The 20,735-nt window shown below is 35.5% G+C and overlaps 1 protein-coding gene across 1 annotated transcript; it reads left to right on the top strand.

The window, feature by feature from the left end:
• Positions 1-2,598: 2,598 nt before the first annotated feature.
• LOC110812581 (PRKR-interacting protein) lies at positions 2,599-5,208 on the top strand. Its single transcript, XM_022039394.2, has 2 exons — positions 2,599-3,159; positions 4,694-5,208. The coding sequence occupies exons 1-2, from the start codon at positions 2,887-2,889 to the stop codon at positions 4,961-4,963; spliced, it is 543 nt and encodes a 180-aa protein (XP_021895086.1). The 5' UTR covers positions 2,599-2,886; the 3' UTR covers positions 4,964-5,208.
• Positions 5,209-20,735: the final 15,527 nt, after the last annotated feature.

Genomic DNA, 20,735 nt, shown 5'->3' with positions numbered 1-20,735 from the left:
TCTACTTTTTTTTCCTATAAGGTTCCTTTTATTTTAGTATTTTATTGTCATTTATCTATTAATTTATTTATATACATATATATATATATATTCGAGATTTTACATGTATATCGAAGAGGAAAAAAGACAGAAAAAAAAGATAGGCAATTAGGCCAAATAACAAGGTGAACCAAAATCGAAAAAAGAAAGGGCACAAAGTGAAGTTCGGGAAGAGTCTTTTTTTTTTTTATGATAGACCTCTATCCAAAAAGTAAAGTCAATTATGGAGTTTTTTTGGACAAAAAGATCAAGGATGGCTGGCAACATAAGATCTGATCTAAAAAGGACGTAACTGAGCATAACTTTGGGGTTTAAAATTTCCCACATGTTTTAAAGACCTCTTTCGACCATAAGAATATCGGAACAACATAATCTCTGGTGGGATGTAAAAAGAAATTGAGAGATATAAAAGGGATAACCAAAGTGAAGGAAAATGAAAAGGAGAATTAAAAAAAGTTTTTCATTCATTTTTGTTCTATATTTTAGGGTGAACCTTGTTTATTTTTACCTCATTTATGCTCTAATTTTATGTATCTCTATTTATTTAGGTGTAAAGATACTCTCAAAGCAAAAAAAAGTGATTTATAGTAAAGTCGAGATAAAAATAAAAAAAAAAGACAGATTATATATATTATACAAATGTAGGCTAGGTGCAATGTAATTTATTAAAAAAACAAAAAAAAAAAGTTCATTTCCCTCCGAGTTTCTATATGCCTCTCATGATTTCTTCACTTATTTGACATTAATTGATTCCATCATATGATTTCATAATTAATAAACTCAATTAATTGCCAAATTTTACTTTCTTTTATTCTAAGTAATTATGTCAATCGAATATTAAGTACGTTTTTTTTTCGCTCTAGATAAGCTTCATGGTTATTTATACCTTGAAAAGAGGATATCTTTAATTTGATGTTTCCAAGGTTCTTATCTAACACATTTGTCGTAGAGACCACCTTGCACGCCTAACTCTTCTAGTTTTATTTCTACCCACTTCAAAATCAAACTCATAATCTTCTTTGTTTTCACTCTTCCACTTGACAAGATCATGCCTCTACGATTAGGATTTTGATGAAAACCACGTTTAAGCATTCAAATTATTGTGGCATTGTGTTTGTCACAAAGGCCATATTCCATTGATCTTCTTTGTTTAATATTTCCTTATTTGTGGACATTTTAAAAGCTGTGAGAAAACATTAGTGAAAAATAAACCTCACATCCTCCCTCATATGTTTGTCCTCACAAGAATTCCCTCCACTTAAGTTTTCACTCTTTTAGGCTTTTTCACAAGATGAGCTTACTCATTCTTGTCTTTTTCCACTCTTAAGCATTTTTTTTAGCTCTTTAAGAATTAATCAAACTCAAATAAAGATTAACTCATGCTTATAAAATTCAACTAAGCACTTAGAAGTAAGGGAAATGACACGAAAAGGAAAAGAAATCAAGGAAGAAAATGAAAGAGACAAGGATATTAATGTTAATTCCAGTAATTAAGTAGATGACTCACTAACTTGATATTTTATTTTTCTCATTCATTCATAACAATTGCAGTCAATTGAAAAGAGATTTGAAATAATAAATAATGTTATAAATAAAAAATATACATTGATGGAGTGAGTAATCTTAAAATAAATTATACAATTATTATATTTTATAAAAATTAAAGTATAATAATAGAAACGATTATCAACATATTCAATTGTAATAAATGTATTTTGACATCTTCTTTCATATATAAAAGAAGCACAAATTCTCTTTTTATAAGAATATTTCATCAACTAAAGTTTCAAACTTTTTGTATATAATAGTTAAATAGAGATAAGAAGTAAGAGAAATAAAAATTTTATCAATTAGTCTCTCAATCAAATTACATCTGCATTATTTTCGAGTATTATGTAGTTTTAACTTTATATTATTTTTATTTTTTTAAAAATATATTGAATTCAATAAAAATGACTTCCGCGTCAAAATTTATTACAATCAAATAAAAAAAAAAAAGCTTGAAAAAAAATTAACAACCTGAATTAACTTTTTAGAGACAAAATTTTAAAGCAATCAATTCCAAAAAGAAAATCTCAAATTAGATACCACTTATGTTTTTGTTTGTGATGACAAATTCCTTTCTTTTGTTTTTGTTTTTTTTTTTTTGGCTTTTTTGTGTTTTTCTTTTTTTAATCAAAATTACACATTTCTTTGCATTATAAATGCAAAAAAATCAAATGAAAAAAAAATCAAAATTTAGGAATAGATGGAAGAAGATAGTGACTAGATGAATTAATATTTGATATTTAGAAGCAGATACCAAATTAAATATAATAAAATAAACGACAACTAAATAAAAGATTAACCTTAATTTTAAAAGTAAAGCTCCAATACCAAAATGATAAAAACCCATAAGGATTATGTTCTACCCACTGTCAACGATGTATTCTCGCTCTAAGAAACCAAAAATCTGATTTGACTCCTTTCTAAAATAAAATTTCTCTCAAATTCATTGATTGATTTCCTAAATGAAGAAGAAATATTTATAGACAACCAAATTGTAACAAGTCTAAAAATACACCTAATAGACCTAGGAAATTGAAAAAACATCTTCCTGATCAATCACGTCAAAAGATGTAAGGGAAATACTTAACAGATACATATAACTCATATTACGACACTAATCGTTAGAAAAGCCTGTAACTTTTCGCTGGCTACCAAAATGGGCGCTACAGTGACGCCATAGTCGCTAGCAAGAAATCCAAGTGAATACTTTTCAATTATCGACAAAACCCAGAACCCCAGAGAAAAACCACTGTTCGGGAACAGAAAACCCTTAAAATTAGGGTTTCAGGGTCTAAATCGATGTCGACGGAGAGGCCGAAGGAGGCGAACATGCAGGTTGTGATGGCGGCGGAGAAGCAGAAACCGGGTCTTCCGCCGCGTCATCCAATGTCCTTGGCACCGGCGATGGTGGCTGGGGGATCCACGGCGATTGTGGAGTACACTGGTCCGGTGTTCGAGGAAGAGGAGGAGGATCTGGAGGTTAAGCTCAGACGTATTATAGAAAACGTTCCTGTCCGCGTCAGTAACACGTCCGGTAGTTCTGCGGGTTCGGGCTCTGGTGACTTCCACCAGGTATTCTATGATCTAGTTCTCAACTGTTCTGATCTTCAAGTTCAGTCTGTTAAAAGATTAATATAAAAAGCATAATTTATTTTATTTGTTATTTTGAATTCAAATAAGATTTCTCTCTTAATTAAATATCATATAGTTATCCGAAGCTTATCTTTTAGAAGATTTAATTTGTCTTTTAGATATCACGTATTTAGTGATACTCTTATTTTTAGAAGATTAGTTTATATGTAAGCCTATTCAAGTTTTTTCTTTGGGTTATTATTTGGAGGATAGTTTTGCTGTTTGAACTGAAAGTAGATAGCTGTTATTTTCTGCTGTATGACTTGGGGAATTTAATGTTGAATTCATGATATCCAGGGTAGTTGGTGGATCTAGATAAGTGTTGTAGCTATTGGAAAACATTCTGAAGGAAAAGTGATTATGTAGTTCTTATGAGAAATTTACTGGAATTTGATATTTTCATATGATATTAAATGAATAGTACTCTAAATTGTAGTCAGTGTGTTGATTTTGCTATGATGAGGAAACCAAATCAGATCGGAGGCAATGAAGTGTTTCCTCTTCTTTTGTTACTTGGTCATGGCAGAGGTCATTGTTGTCTTATTCAAAACTTCTTTGTTCACGAACGTGTATGTGTATTATATTGTTGTGTGAGTTGGGTGATATACTGAATATTGGCCATTAACCATGCATATATCTTAATTGCTTGAAGGATTTACTTTAATTTCAAGCAAGTGTGTTATGGTTAGCAGAAGAGGGTAGCATTTTCAGTTATCTTTTGCCTTGTTTTCTGTCATTGTTGAATAGATGAGATTGTTTTGGGACTATGGACAAAATGTCAGATTCTTGATTAATTTTTCCTGCTTGAACTTGGTTGTTGTTTTCTTCTCTTTGTGTGTGCGTATGTGTGTGTGTGTCTCTCTGGTATTTGACCTTGTATTTGGCTTTGGAACTGGGTGAGTTATTGTAAGTCATGTCTTATGTCAATTATCTGCAACGGTTACTTGCAGAAATTCTGGTTGGTTTGAGCTTATTGCTCGTAGATTCTAGTATCTAACTGTCCTCAAATGGTGGTAATTTAAGCATTGGTGACACTTTCATCTGATTTTTTTCAGAATTTTTTTTACTTCATATTCTGCATGTTTGAATTTAGTATCTGCTTTCCTAGCCCCTTCAAGCATTTTTCAGATAAAATGATGCCACAAAAGGATCTGGCTGACCATTCATTAGGAAGAAGGCTTGAACTGAATACTTTAGTTGAGGAAGGTGAGCCATGAAGAGATTAGAAATGTAGATAACCATTTTGTATTTAATGATTATTGTAATAATTAAAAGCACATTTGACTGATGGGTTTATTTTTACCTATGGCTAGATTGTCATTGTACCTATTTGAACGTGAAATTATATCTGTTGTCATCATTTATTTTCACTAGGGTCAGAGGACAAGAATCTGGACAGAAGTTATAACTGGTTTGGTGCTATTGGACTTGTTATATGACTTTTAGTAATCTTCTGCAATTCTGCTTGCCACAGTATCGGCAGATGAGACGGAAAGAGCAAGACCGGCTTGCAAGGATGGATGCTGACTACCAAAAAAGGAAAGAGCTGGCAGAATTCAATATGAGAAGAGAAGAGAGATTGAAAGCCACAGAGGAACGCACAGCCAAAAAACGTTTGAAACGCCAAAAGAAAAAGCAGAGAAGGAAGGAGAAAAAGAGTAAAGTAAACAACGAAGTAGCGGAGCAGCAGAAAGAAGCTTCATCAGATGAGGAGGAATCTGATGATGGGGGCGGATGCTGCTAAATGAGTATGCCTTTTTTTTTTTTTTTTTTTTTTTTTTTTTTTTTCCCTCTACTTCTTGCTCTATTTGACTTCCCATCGGCGTGTCCATGGAACTTGGCACATTTTAATTAGCCCTTTTTTTAGTTAGCTTGAATAGATTGAAGCAGGATTCATAGTCCTTGTACCCGAGCTATAGTTTAACACTAGATGACAATGAAAAACGAAATGCGGTTTATTTTTTATACACAAAATATTTCTATCCTTAATGCTAAATTGATCTTTGTGGTTGGATGGAGTCTTGATCCATCTCAGTTGGAGTTACTTGCATAGGTTTTTATATCTCCAGTAGGGGGGCCAAATTACATTAGCAACACTTAAATGATCAAATCACATAGTTGCCTTGTCCAGAGTCTTGTATCTTTAGTCTATAATTAAAGTTAAATATTGATGAATTTATTATATAATGGTGTTAGTTAAGAGAAAGAAATGGGATTGTTATACAGATCAATTACGAACTTGATTTATTAGGTTCTTTTTGTTGAAAATCAAATAAAAATAAAAATTTTGAGGCTTTATGCATAAATATAAATATCACTTTGTGTTTTTCTATAGGTTTGTGACTGCAAAACTGGATGTTGTTTAGCTTAACTTAACTTTTTTTTAACGTAACATTTATTTTTTGAAAATATAAAACTTTAAGAATTTAAAATATTTGATAATATATATATTTAGTGATAAATAAAGTGGTTTTAAAAAATTCAAAATAAATAAAAAAACTAATATTAATATTACTCTGAGTTTAAATATTTCATAGTTCAAAATGTTTTCATTAACTTTATTTAATTCAATATCAATAAGCCACTGTAAAGTTAATTATTGTTATTGTTTAAATGACATTATTTGATTTTTTGTATATGGTTGTTAGTTGTATGAAATTATTTTATTTGAATTATGTTATTTAGATTATGTTAATTAATGTTATGTAAAGATTTATTGCTTAGGTAGGCTTAAATATATTTTCGGTCCTTGTAATTTATTTTTTTAATTAGATCATTATAATTACGTCTTTTATTTTCTGGAGAAGTAAAGTTGGGTTTAGATTGATACTAAAATTTGAACCTAAAACTTCTCTTTTCTTAAATCCATCCATATGGTTTTTAATTATAATTAAACAAAAACAAAGAAAAATAATTCAATCCTGGTATGAACCATTAATGTTAAATAAAGGGGAAATTTAAGTGTAATGCGTATATAAAAATATTCTAACAATTCAACGTAATAAATTTAAGCACAAATTATTAAATAATTCTTTGATATTTAATACTTGTTACGATTTAATTTTTAATAATTTTTTATTACAATTTGATACTTTAGGTTCTTTATTTCTTATAAATTTCAGTTTTCTTTAATTTTTTAACCGAAAAGTTAGAATGATTATGTTATGTTTGAATGTTTTAAAAATAATTACTTTTACTAATTAATTAAGTTAATAATTTATAATAATAAAAAAATAACAGAATTAAACGTAATTTTATTAATTTAATTAATTAATTAAAATTATTTTATTAAAAAAATTTAATATTAAAATATGAACTAATTATTTTAATTTTTTCTGTTAAAAATTTAAAAAAAAAATTAGTCGTTTTGTTATGAATTATATTTTTTTTAAAAAAATATTGAGAACCAATTTTTAATAAGTACCAAATATTAGGCACTAATTTGGTAATTTGCTCTAATTTTAACACATTATAATTTTATTATATTATATCAAAACTAAGAGTAAAAAAAAAAAATAATTTAATAAAGAAATAATTACTAATTTGGTTAAATTAAGTGAGATGGCAAAGCGTAGGCTGCCAGAGTTCGCTTCCTCCTCTCTCTCTCTCTCTCTCTCTCTCTCTCTCTCATTACTTGTTTGGATATGTAGAAAAAGAATGGAAAAAGGGACAAGAATGTATGGGTGGAAATAATCATGTTTCATGTCAAGAAAGATTAAGTGGGTACTGGAGATGACCGTTGTAACGCCCAATAATTTTAGAATTTTATTATTATTATTATTAATTTTATTTTTATTTATTTTATTTATTTAGTTTATTTTATAATTTTTAAATTTTAATTGATTTATTTAGTTTAATTTAATTTAACTTAATAAAAATAAAAATAATAATAATTGTAAAATTGGATAAAAATATTATTTGGATTTAATTGAAATTGATTTTGGGAAAAAAAGGTAAAAATTAAGATTCTGGGGGTATTTTTGAAAAGAAAATCGGAAACCGGGGGTCAAAACGCAATTTAGAAAAATTGCGCCCCGTCAATGCCACGTCAGCAGCCACGTCAGCGGCCCAGTCAGCAACCCTGGCCAACCAGGACCTGCCGCGTGGTAAGACCACGTTGACCCGGGAACGGGCCACGTGGGTAATCCGCGTGCGCGCGATTGGACGGCCCAGATTTAATCAAAATGGATGGCTGTGATCAAAAGGCAAAAGGGTATAAATAAAACCCCCACACCTGACCACAAAAACCCTAGCCGCCTGCCCTCGCCGGAGAAGACGAACCAGACGCCAGAGGAGCCGGCCGCCGCCACCCGCCGCCGCACCGGGGAGTTTTCCAACTGCCGATCGAGGTAAATTTCATACCCCCAGCTCGTTTTTCCACGCTGAGTTTCCCTGTAGCCAAATCGGAGCCAAAATCCAGGCCAAACGGCCGGAAAACACGGCCAAAACTCAGCGGCGCCGCCCCACCCCTCCTCAGTTTTTGCCTCCGATGAGGCCCTTCACGGCCTCCGTTTGATACAATTTTTATATCACCGTGATCACCATTCTTTTCTCTACAGGTTGATCGGAGCCAAATCACCAAAACACGAACCTCGCCGGAGAGCCGCCGCACCCGAGAGCACCGCCGCTGGTAAGCTTCGGTTTTTCGTAATTTTTTGGCCCTCCAAGGGCCCTAGGGTTTTTTTATCGCAGGGACCGATGCAAGTATGGCCGAATTCGGCCGAAAACGGCCAACCCGAGGCGAATCGCCGCCGCAAGCGGCGGCGCCGTCGCTGGAGCACGGCGAAGCCGCCGTGCCGGAATTGCGATATTGGCCGAAAGGGGCCCTGGGTCTAATTTGAGATTTTTTGGAACATGTGCAGGTACCAGTAGTGCGTTTTAGTTCCCCGAAAAAAATTCAGGGGAAAATTAGGGACAGCTTGTAGGCGCACTGTAGAGCCGTATTCGGACTCCGAAACAAGTAAGGACCCCTCACCCTATTTCCTATCACGTATTAAAGTTCAATAAATGATAAAACGGTATTTCATGAATCAACAGATGTGTGAAATTGTTTAAGGTCGCTAATGGAGCTCGAGTCTGGTGTGTTTGTCGGTTCGCTGTTGTTTGGCCTATTTTACGGTTTTAAATGCAGTATGAGGTCTGATGTTTTCATTTCATAGTTTCGTGTGCATATATTACTGTTTTATTGATTATGGGTGAATGACTGAGAACCCGATGTTGTATGTTGTCTTGTTTGACATAAAATACTAGTTTGCTTGTTTGTGTGTGAATTGATGGTGCTAACTGAGGAAAAGGGGAATGAAAGGTTATGTAAATAGATAATTGTATAATGTGGTCAGCCTGACTAGATATCCTGGGAGATGGTGGACGGACCGGGTCCGTAGGGAACCCTACCGGGATTGTGGTCTCTCATACCGAACGGGATATGGAGACCTTATGTGTTTTGGCGCCCATACCGGACGGGGTATGGGGACGGCCCGTTTCACCCTCATACCGGACGGGGTATTGAGGTTTATAGTTTTGGTGTCCATACCGGACGGGGTATGGGGACGGCCCTGGAATCTGATTACAAGTGTTAAGGGTTCACGGGTAGCGGGACCCCTATGGATCCCCATGGATACTAGTAGGCTGGTAAATGAGGAAAAATATATTGTGTAATGATTGAATTACAAAAGGCGTGATAAGTATTATGTTATACAGTTCATATGATTTTACGATGATGATAATGTTATTGCTTTCGTATATTGTTTTATGAATTTCATCGAGGTAAGTGGATAGTAAAGGATTTTATTATTGATAAAAGAATTTGTGGTAAATTATGCTCCATTGGTCTTTTTGTGTTTTCTACCCACCTTTACCTCCGTGACGGTGAGCTAGTGTGATGTCTTTACTGGGCTGGTGTAGCTCATTCCTTATTTAATCATTTTAGATCAGGAAGACATTGTTCCCGAGCCCGTTTCGCAGGAAGACGGCGAAGGGGACGCCTGAAGACTCTGTAGTTATATTTATAGCTTTTATTTTCAAGTTTCTCTTTTAGTTAGTTTGTTCTTTTATATTTTGAGTACGTTTTTAGTTTTAGTGTAAGGGATGTTAATCAAAATTTTTATTACACTTCCGGATTTGACCTTTTTAAATACACATATTTCATTATAAAATTCCGGGGCCGTTACAACCGTGACGATGAAGTATTGAGACTTATGTTTTGAGAGAAGGAAAGCAAGAGAAAATGAGAGAAAGTATGATTTCTATTTTTTTAAATAATCTAAAAAATATTAAATTTTTTTTTATCACATATGATGTTACGTAACACAACAAATAACATTTTATATAAAAAATTAACCAATCAAATAATGACACGCATCTAAACAAGTGACACATGACATAATTTTGTGTAATGATCATTGAGGGAGATGGACTAATTCAAATATTTTCTGAAAGCACGTGAGCCAATTTAATGCAAATTTGAGGTAAGAAAGAATTACAATTTATACCAAGTATTGCCACAATTTTTTTTTGAAGTAAAAGAAGTTGTATTAAAAGATTTGTACTAAGGGGATACCACTAATTTACATAGCATTTACATCTCTATCAAATGATCAACCACCATTCTAATTTTGTCTACATCAGAAATATCATAACCCAACAATAGAAAATCAAAAGTATAAATCCATCTATATATAATACAATTGAAATCTTTTTTAATCCCCTCGAAAGCTCTTGAATTTCTTTCTTTCCATACTACCCATAAAACCAATAATGGAATAACCATAAAGCTATTTCTTTTTTTGCACAAACCAATCCATGCCCATATTTTAGCTTTCACGAAACCTATTATTGCCCAATTTATTCCTAAAAGTCCATAAATCATTGTCCATAACTTTTAAGTCAACGGGCACCATAGAACAAATGATTACATCATTACTCATTAGTTTTGCACATGAAATAGTGGTTAACCGTGCATCTACCCCTCATCAACATATTTATGGTTAAAATACTTTCTCGATAAGCTTCCCATGCAAAAAAAGCCATTCTTTGCGGTACTTTTGACTTCCATATTTGCCTATGTGGAAAATCAGTCCCGTGAATCCTTGTTTCTCCTTCAAGCTGTTGATAAAATGATTTTACAATAAATACCCCACTTTTTTCTGGCATCCATTGTTTAAAATCCTCTTGTTGACCCATTTTTGCTTGAGATACCATAATGATTAATTGTTGAAACTCATCTATATCCCAATCATTCAAATTTCTTTTAACTTGCACATCCCAAAATTTATATTCCCTATCCCCTAAATAAGCCTCCTTAATTTTCATGTTCCTTTATTGTGCGATCTCATAAATTCTTGAGGAGCTGTCTTTTAATTTAAGTTTCCAGCCCATTCACGTTACCAGAATCATATTTTTTTCACCATTTTCTATACACCAATTTGTGCATGCTGAAAAATCCTTGCAGCCTACTTGAATTTTCATTCACAGACTTCTGTTATGGTTCCCACCCACCTGTCTCCTGCCAATCCTCCTTTTTCTATTACCCCACCTTGACTTTACCACCTTACCTCCATAATCTATCTCCTTTCCTTTCCTTTCTCCATAGCCACTTTCTTAATAAAGCTTTATTCATTTTCATCATTGATCTTAGCCCCAAATCACCTTTATCATATGGTTTTTTTAACCTCTTCCCACCTAACTAAGTGATACTTTCTTTTTTCCACCTCATCACACCATAAAAATATGTATTGAATCATTTTCAGCTTCTTTGCAATCTTGATTTAGCATAGTGAAAACTGATATGTAATAAATCTGTAGATTTACTAACGTATTTTTGATGATCGTTAATTATTCACCCTTTAAAAGGAAATTCTCTTCCATCCTTCTAACCTCTTATCAACCATTTCAACCACTGGATCTCATGTTCTTGATTCTTTTACTTTTGCATCCAAATGAAGCCCAAGATATTTTGTAGGTAGATCTCCCACTATATATCCCAGTACCTTCGCCATTTATCATTCATTTCGTTTATTACCAATTTTTACTAGCTCTGATTTTGACATTTATTTTTAGTCCCGAAACCATTTGAAAACATAACAGGATACATCGAAGGTGCAACATTGTCGACTCACCTAGCTGACAAAATATGATAGCATCATCAGTAAAGAATAGATGGGACCCCTTAACCATAGAATTTACTTCGCCAACCACAACCCCTTTAATCATATTTAACTCGTTCACCCTCTCCAACAATATGCTAAAAGCTTCCAGAACTATTATAAATAAAAAAGTGGAAGTGAGTTTCCCAGTCTCAAACATTTTAAAGCCATAAAAAAGGATAAAGCTCTACAGTTAATCATTACAACAAACGATGTAGTTATAGTGCATTGTTTTATCCATTTTCTCTATCTATCACGAAAATTCAGTCCTCCCAACATATAATCAACAAAATCCCAGTTTACATTGTCGAAATCTTTCTTCATATCTAGTTTACATAGAACACTTTCCCTTTTATTACTTCCAAACTCATCAACCACTTTGTTTGCCACCATCACAACATCAAGAATTTATTTGCCTTCAACAAAAGTATTTTGGCTCTCCCTAATCATATCTCCTAATATCTTTAACAATCGTCTAGCTGGCACTTTTGAGATCAGCTTATACATAAACCCCACAAAACTAATAGGATGAAGTTTTTTCATACCCTTCAGTTTTTGCTATTAGGATAATAAAAGTTGAATGCAAAGATTTGACAAAAGACCCAAAATAAAAAAACTCACCGAAGACAACAACACTATCATTCTTTAATATGTCCCAAAACTCGTGTAGGAATCTCATGTTGAAACCGTGAGGCCCCAACGCTTTATCCCCATTACATGACATTAACCCAGCATGAATTTCCTCTTCTATAAATTCTTACTCAACCAATTTTTTATTTCCCTTTGAGAGGGAATTGAACTGTAAATTATCTAGTCTTGGTGATGTGAGCATGGATCATTATGGGCCACATGAAAAAGATATCATCATGCTAGGTGGGCCCATAACAAGGAGCCAGACCCAAAGATTACAACAAGCTTTCCAACTCTTCATCCAAGCTTGGATTAATGAGGAAGATAGGTTTGGATACATTAAAGAAGCCTAAAGAAATAAGTTATCCAACTAATTAAATCAAGGACATAATGGTCTTAACAATTTTCTTCAAGTACATGATGAAAATGGGTAAGAAAAGGAAGCAATCGGCCAAGAAAAGGGGGAAGACCATATATATCATAATTCAGAATTTAGATTTTAATTTTAATTAATTTCTTATGTAATTGTACCTAGTTAAGAATTTAGACTTTATTTTTAATTAATTTTTTATGTAATTGCAATTTTAATTAAGAGATTTTTATTATCTTTTTATTCACATGACTTACCTTATAAATAGGCCATCAAATCTTCAATGTAAACATTCAAGATTAAAATCAATAATATTTTGAGTCTTATTCAAGAGAGGTGTTTTCATCTTTCTTGTTGAGTAAGGAGTGGATCTACTTATCAAGGTAATTCCTTATGGAGTTTTTCCATTCTTCTTTTAATTCTCCGTTTTTCAATTATCTTAGTTCCTATCATTCTTGATAGAGGGTTAAGTATGGAAGATTTTCATAAAATCAAATTCCTTTGGTGCCTTGAATGAAATTGTGTGAGTTCCCGATCACATTGGTTGATCTTAGGTTCTGTATCATTTGGTCTTAGAGCTTTGGCTCCATCTAAACCTATAATCTTTTACTTTTGTATTTTTAAATTCTTGCACCATTTATTTATTTTATCTATTATAAAAAAGGATTATCTCATACATCAATTCAAGTAAGATATAACATCAATTGGCACTTTCTTGGCTTGATAAAATCGTTGTTAAGTACTAAATTTTTTTAAATCTACTTTCTTTACAATTTTGTCTCCTATGCAAAAAAGAAAAAGAAAAGAAGAGAAAAAAAAAAGAAAAAAAAGAAAAGAAGAGAGAAAAGAAAGGAAAAAAATTCCATCAGAAAAGTACTTACCTTTTTGTATTTAACAATCATTCTTTGAAACGGTACAAGAACCGCCTACAATTTTTTTTACAACCACGTGCATCCATACTTACATAGTTCATTAAAGACTACTTTTTTTTTTTTTTTTATCGAATGTAACATACACCAAGAATATATTAGTAGGAATATCTTTCGGATTTTTCCTTGGGGCAATACCAAATCCCTACATCTTTTATAAACTATTAATTTTTTTTCTACTCTTAGTTTTTTTGTTGTTCTAAGCTTTAGTTCCCTGATATATTTAAGCATCTAAATTGCATCTTAGAGCTTAACATAATTGATAATACGCTATTTCTTCCTCTGTATGTTACACTCTTGCTTCTAGTATTAGTGCAATATTTGTTCTATATGACTCATTGCAGTGTCTTAAAATAATACTTGAGAATACTTTGATTCAAGAGAATCTATCCGATACTCAACTTGAGGATGAGAGATAGAAAGATAAAACACAAAAGTGTGTGAGAATATCAGAGGGTAAAAGCCAAGTGAGTAAAACACGAGAGAACCAATGAGGAATCTTTATTTGTGATAATAAACTTCTGCAGGGAACTCTTTTCTAAAGATGTCAAGTGAATACCAAAGCCCTGCCGATATAAGACTCTTTCTGGAGGCTATGTAAGCAGAATTAACACGACTCAGTAAAAAAGTGGATAATCTAAGTGGTGGTCGAAGTGAAGCAAGGCACATGTCCCCAAACACCAGAAAAAATGACGATGAGGTTGGGTCCTGTAATGATGAAGAGGAAGATAGGGGGACATGAGAGAAGAAATGAGGGATAGTAATATTAGCTCTATCAAGATGAGAATACCACCTTTCAAGGGTAGGAATGATGTTGAAGCATACTTGGAGTGGGAAAGGAAGATAAAACTAGTCTTTAATTGTCATAACTACCACGAAGAAAAAAGATCAAACTAGCAATGGTAGAGTTCACTGACTACACCCTAGTCTGGTGGGATTAATTACTCCTCACTAGACAGCGTAATGGAGAACAACCAATTTCCTCCTGGAGAGAGATGAAAGCAATCATGCGAAAAAGGTTCGTACCCTTTTACTGCTATAGAGAAATGCATCAAAAGTTACAGCGTTTAACGTAGGGATCTATGTCTGTTGAGGACTACCACAAAGAGATTGAGATGACTATTATCAGAGCCAATATAGAAAAAGATCCCGAAGTAATCATGGTGAGATTCCTATGAGGTCTTAACAGAGACATCGCCAACATGGTGGAATTACAACACTATGTAGAGGTGGAGGACATGGTTCACATGGCCATGAGGATAGACAACTAAAGAGTAAAGGTAAGGGACCACTCCTACCTTTAACTCAAGATGGCCAAAAAAAGAAGGAAATGAAGGGAGTTGAAGCAAATAAGGAAAAAGCAGCCACACCTAACTATAAAGGTAAAACACCTATTTCATCTCAGAAACATAGCACTATCAAATGTTTCAAGTGTTTAGGATCTGGGTACATTGCTTCCCAATGCCCGAATGAGAGGGTGATGTTGTTAAGAGACAATGGCGAGATTAATAGTGACCTTGAAAGCAATAACATGTCGTCACTAGAGGATAAGTGGGGAGAATGAGTATGCGACTTAAGGAGATTCCCTGATTATAAGGAGAGCCCTCAACATCCAAATAAAGGAGGAAGATGATCAGAGAGAGAACATATTCCATACACGGTGTCTTGTGGGTGGAAAAGTATGCAGCATGACTACCCCACTATTCTTTAATTCCATTTCTTCCATCAGATTCATCACATGAACTTCAAAACCAATGAAGTACATTCCCAAAAGTTGACTAATTTTTTTTTTAAATTTGTCTTTACCCATGCTGAGTGATTTTTTATAGCCATTTTAACCTACTGTTGCTGCTCACAATTATCCTCTCCATCTTGTTGTCTAATATAGTTACCTATTTGATCGGATGAACCTCTTTTAATACCTCATTGAATAGGACCAGATCCAACCCATTAAAATTATGTTCTTTGTTAGCATTCGATTCTTCTTTTTTTCCTCCTCCTTCCTTCCCTTCCACCATTTCGATGCTCATATTATAATTCTGTTCTCCAACCTCCATTGCATCACTAAGCCCTTCATAATTACTAATTCAGAGTTATGTTTATTTCCATTTTCATAAACCTCTGTATCTCCGATCGGGCTTTCTTCCCCATCACATTCCGAAATTATTTTCCCTTCTTCATCGGAACTAACATTTGTCGTTGAGTCCATCAGATCATCTATTTTTTCTTTGGAGAATTTAATTTTATTTTGCATGATTTTTTGAGTCTCCACCTCCTCATGGGCATTTTTCTTTTAGCTGCATATTTACTGGATTTAGGGATATCTACTCATTTACCCTTATTAGCCCAAAAGGATTTTCTTGAGCCAGATGTAGCATTTAATTTTCTTTCGAACGCCTCGTCAGTTCCCTACCTTTTCATTCTCTATCACATGCCTTTACGACTTCTCCTTTGAATTTTTGGGTCTGCTCGCTCTAAATGGGTGTCAGATCCTGTCTTCTCTACCTGGCTGTCTTCTCTTCTTCCTCCATTCACCACCTCTGCAAAGAACTTCTAGCATTTAACCTCCACAATAATTTTCAAATTAATTTCATAGTGCAGGCATGGAAATTGAGCATTTGTTTCATTCTTTGAAATGAATTCATTTACCACTTCAGTATCCCCAAGAGCTGCCAACTCCTTTTTCTTAAAGTTTGGGTTTGTAATGGACTCCCAGCCAACTTAAAGATTGTTTTCATTAGTTTCCACCACCCATCCACTTCATAATCCTCTGGAATGAAGATTTTCTTTCTTCTTCTTCCTCACACCTCAATCAAAACTAGAAACCTTCCACCTTTGTTTCTTCCTAAAGTAATGAACAAGTTATGTTTATCACCGTTGATTTGTTTTTCCTAAGATTTACCACCCTTCCTCCAATAAAAATTTACTAAAGCATTAGCAATCCACTTGATATCTTTGTTTTCCAGGATTATCTCAACTCTTAGGCCCCTTCCTTTCTTGCAAATACGCAACTCTTCATTCTCCTCCCACTTCTGATAATGTCGAAATTTTTGTAGTCCACCATGAAGAATCTTTTCCATGACAATGTTATATCCCCCTTGATCGGCCAGAGGCCAACCCTTACTCACTTTGTGTAACGCCCAAATAATTTCAGCATTTTTGTTATTATTTTTATTAATTTTATTTATTTAGTTTAATTTATAATGAAAAAAAAAGCGCCACGTCAGCAGCCACGTCAGAGGCCCAGTCAGCAGCCCTGGCCAACCAGGACCTGCCGCGTGGCAAGACCACGTCGACCAGGGAACGAGCCACGTGGGCGATCTGCGTGCGCGCGATCGGACGGCCCAGATGCGTCCCCGCGCGCACGGACGGCCCAGATCAAGCGTGCGCACGGACGGCCCAGATGCAATCGCACGGACGGCCCAGATTCAGTCAAAAACGGACGGTCCAGATTTAATCAAAATGGACGGCTGTGATCAAAAGACAAAAGGGTATAAATAGAACCCCCACACCTGACCACAAAAACCCTAGCCGCCTGCCCTCGCCGGAGAAGACGAACCAGACGTCGGAGGAGTCGGCCGTCGCCACCCACCGCCGCACCGGGGAGTTTTCCGACCGCCGATCAAGGTAAATTTCATACCCCCGACTCTTTTTTCCACGCTGAGTTCCCGTGTGGCCAAATCGGAGCCAAAATCTCGGCCAAACAGCCGGAAAACACGGCCGAAACCCAGCAGCGCCGCCGCGCCCCTCCTCGGTTTTTGCCTCCGATGAGACCCTTCCCGGCCTCCGTTTGATGCAATTTTTATATCACCGTGATCACCATTCTTTTCTCTACAGGTTGATCGGAGCCACCGTGCCGGAATTACGATATTGGCCGAAAGGGGCCCTGGGTCTAATTTGGAATTTTTTGGAACACGTGCAGGTACCAGTAGTGCGTTTCAGTTCCCCGGGAAAAATTCAAGAAAAATTAGGGACAGCTTGTAGGCGCACTGTGGAGCCGTGTTCAGACCCGGAAACGAGTAAGGACCCCTCACCCTACTTCCTATCACGGTATTGAAGTTCAATAAATGATAAAATGGTATCTCATGAATCAACAGATGTGTGAAATTGTTTTAAGTCGCTAATGGAGCCCGAGTCTGGTGTGTTTATCTGTTAGCTATTGTTTGGCCTATTTTACGGTTTTATAATGCAGTATGAGGTCTTATGTTTTCATTTCATAGTTTCGTGTGCACATATTACTGTTTTATTGATTATGGTTGAATGACTGAGAACCCGATGTTGTGTGTTGTCTTGTTTGGCATAAATTACTGGTTTGCTTGTTTGTTTGCGAATTGATGATACTGACTGAGGAAAAGGGGAATGAAATGTTATGTGAATTGATAATTGTATAATGTGGTCAGCCTGACTAGATATCCTGGGAGATGGTGGACGGACCGGGTCCGTAGGGAACCCTACCGGGATCGTGGTCTCTCATACCGGACGGGGTATGGAGATCTTATGTGTTTTGGCGCCCATACCGGACGGGGTATGGAGACGGCCCGTTTCACCCTCATACCGGACGGGGTATTGAGGTTTATAATTTTGGCGCCCATACCGGACGGGGTATGGGGACAGCCCTGGAATCTGATTACAAGTGTTAAGGGTTCACGGGTAGCGGGACCCCTATGGATCCCCATGGATACTAGTAGGCTGGTAAATAAGGAAAAATATGTTGTGTAATGATTGAGATGCAAAAGGCATGATAAGTATTATGTTATACAGTTTTTATGATTTCGTGATGATGATAATGTTATTGCTTTCGTATATTGTTTTATAAATTTTACCGAGATAAGTGGATAGTAAAGGTTTTTATGTTAATAAACGAGTTTGTTGTAAACTATGCTCCATTGGTCCTTTTGTGTTTTCTACCCACCTTTACCTCCGTGACAGTGAGATAATGTGATATCTTTACTGGGCTGGTGTAGCTCATTCCTTATTTAATCATTTCAGATCAGAAAGACATTGTTCCCGAGCCCGTTCCGCAGGAAGACGGCGAAGGGGACGCCTGAAGACTCCGTAGTCATATTTATAGCTTTTATTTTCGAGTTTCTCTTTTAGTTAGTTTGTTCTTTTATACTTTGAGCACGTTTTTTTTTTAGTGTAAGGGATGTTAAATCAAAATTTTTATTACGCTTTCACATTTGACCTTTTTAATATGCATATTTCATTTTAAAATTTCCGGGGCCGTTACAGTTGTTATCAGAGCCGCATTTCCTCGGACCCATCCCTTACACAATAGTGCCTTAGAGAAATACTCACCGATAGATCGTTACTCAACCATTCCTTGTGAATGCAGGTACACGGAAATGAGGAGAGGAAGGCCCCTACTAAACCGAGCGGCCCAAGATAATTCGCTTCGGGAGGATTTAGACAGACTATTTGAGATGGTGGAAGCTCTCGTAGCTGCCCAGCAAAGGCGAGAGGAGAGAAGGGAGTTACCCGGACCTCCTCCGCTATCGCAGGTTGAGCCCCCGCTACAGCAGGCTGATCCCGAGCCACCCCGGCAGGAGCCTATTCCTCCACAGTACCACCCGGCACCACAGCCGCGGTACGACCCGGTACCACAGCCACGGTACCACCAGGCACCGCCATAACACATTCCAGTACCCCTACCACATCAGCAGGTGCCACCACAGGGTCCCCCCGTTCACCCTCAGCCGGCCCCAGTCCCTCTACCTCGGGACCCCGCTCCTTCCTTGATCGACCCTGGCTTCATAGAGAGGTACAGAAGACTGAACCCTTCTACTTTTGCAGGGGGATCCTCTTTTAAAATTTCCGGGACCGTTACACTTTAGCTGACAAAATCTCTCTAACTCTCTCTCTCTCTTCCAAACAACTATTATTTGTGTAACTAGACCCAAAAAGCTAGTTACTAATCAGGCATTTCAACCTTCCAATGCAACCATATCAACCATATAAAATAGCATGGATAGATGATATAACCATCCTAATGACCCAACAACATCTTGTTTTTTTCGAAGATTGTTCTTATTTTTGTTTTATCCTATGTAAAATTGTCCTGCAAGAATTACTTGTATTCTACTAAAATGTCCTCAGGTTTTTGATTAACATGTGCAACATTATGGAAGAGAAAGTACTTACTCTTTTTTCTTACATCAAGATAGATCGTTTTTAGGCCTATGAATGCATTCATAGAATGGAGTTAGCAAAGAAAGGGAAAAACTATGAAGAGAAAGGGACCGTTAAGTTTGAAGATAACATTATAAGTAAGAAAAAACAAATCCAAATTATTAAGGAAGATGTGGATATCTAAATTCTCTTAGGGTGTGGCAAGGATAACATATTAATGGGATTGCCAAGTGGTGTAATTGCAAGGTAATCGTTGCAAGTGTTACTTTTTGTGGATGTGTAGTACTTGGATTTTCAAGTTCCTCTTGAGTAAGTATAGATAGTTCTTTAGGAAGCTTGTAGATGCTTATGTGAAGGGAGTTAATCACGCTAATTAGATTGTCGATGCCCTTATCAGTAGCAATTTTCAAACCGTAGACTTCTGCATTGTTATGTGACTTGAACTGAAGTTGGCCATGTAACTGGGAATCCATGAGACAATGTGCTCTCAATGACGCCTTTTGTAGTTATATTGTCAAGTTTTTTATTAAATCCATTTGTATTGAGTTTGAGTTAGCCCATCAAAGGGAGCTCGATCTCACCTAAGGGTATCTTCTACACTAGAGAGCATCTATGGATCATAACATAGGTGGGCCTCTTAAAATTCCAAAGCAACTATAACAATATTGATATTATGACGAGTTGTTTCACTTTTAATGCCATCATTGATTTCTTTTCCTTCATAGGACCTAGGTGGTGTTGGAAGATGACTCTTCAGCTACCAATGTCATGAATGTTTATGTTAAACTTTAGGTTGTAACTAATCCCCTTGTTGATAGGAAGAGAAAAAACTTATTAGCAAACTTAGCATCAATTATGTAACACCCCAACCCTTTCTTTTTATTTTATTTTATTTTATTTTTATTATTGTAATTATTATATGAATAATTATTATTTATGTAATAATATATTGAATTTAATTTAGTTTAATTTATTTTAATAGAAATAATAATAATAATAATAATAATAATAAGGGGTAAAAAATTATTTAGTGATTTAATTGAAAATAATTTTGAAAAAAAGGGGTGAAAATTTGGGTCATAGGAGTATTTTTGAAAGAAAAATCAGAAATTGGGGGTCAAAACGTAATTTAAAAAAATTGTGCCACATCAATTGCCCCGGCCAACCAGGACGCGCAAGGTGGCAGAGACACTAACACGGGAGGCCACGCGGAAGGGAGCCATATGGGTGATCCGCGTGGGCACGATCGAACAGCTGAGATTCGTTCTTGCGCACATGGACGGCCCAGATCAAAAACGCGCACAGACGGCCCAG

The sequence above is a fragment of the Carica papaya genome, chromosome 4 (genome assembly GCF_054855325.1).
Source record: "Carica papaya isolate Zhongbai chromosome 4, ASM5485532v1, whole genome shotgun sequence".
NCBI classification, from domain to species: domain Eukaryota; kingdom Viridiplantae; phylum Streptophyta; class Magnoliopsida; order Brassicales; family Caricaceae; genus Carica; species Carica papaya.
The sequence above is the reverse complement of the archived record's forward strand: the minus strand, read 5'-3'. Positions and strand labels throughout refer to the sequence as shown.

Bases quoted from the DNA above. Each gene is read 5' to 3' on its own strand.
- LOC110812581 (XM_022039394.2), top strand. From the start codon at position 2,887: ATGTCGACGGAGAGGCCGAAGGAGGCGAACATGCAGGTTGTGATGGCG. The intron at 3,160-4,693 runs GTATTCTATGAT...TGCTTGCCACAG, and splicing joins GCTCTGGTGACTTCCACCAG to TATCGGCAGATGAGACGGAA.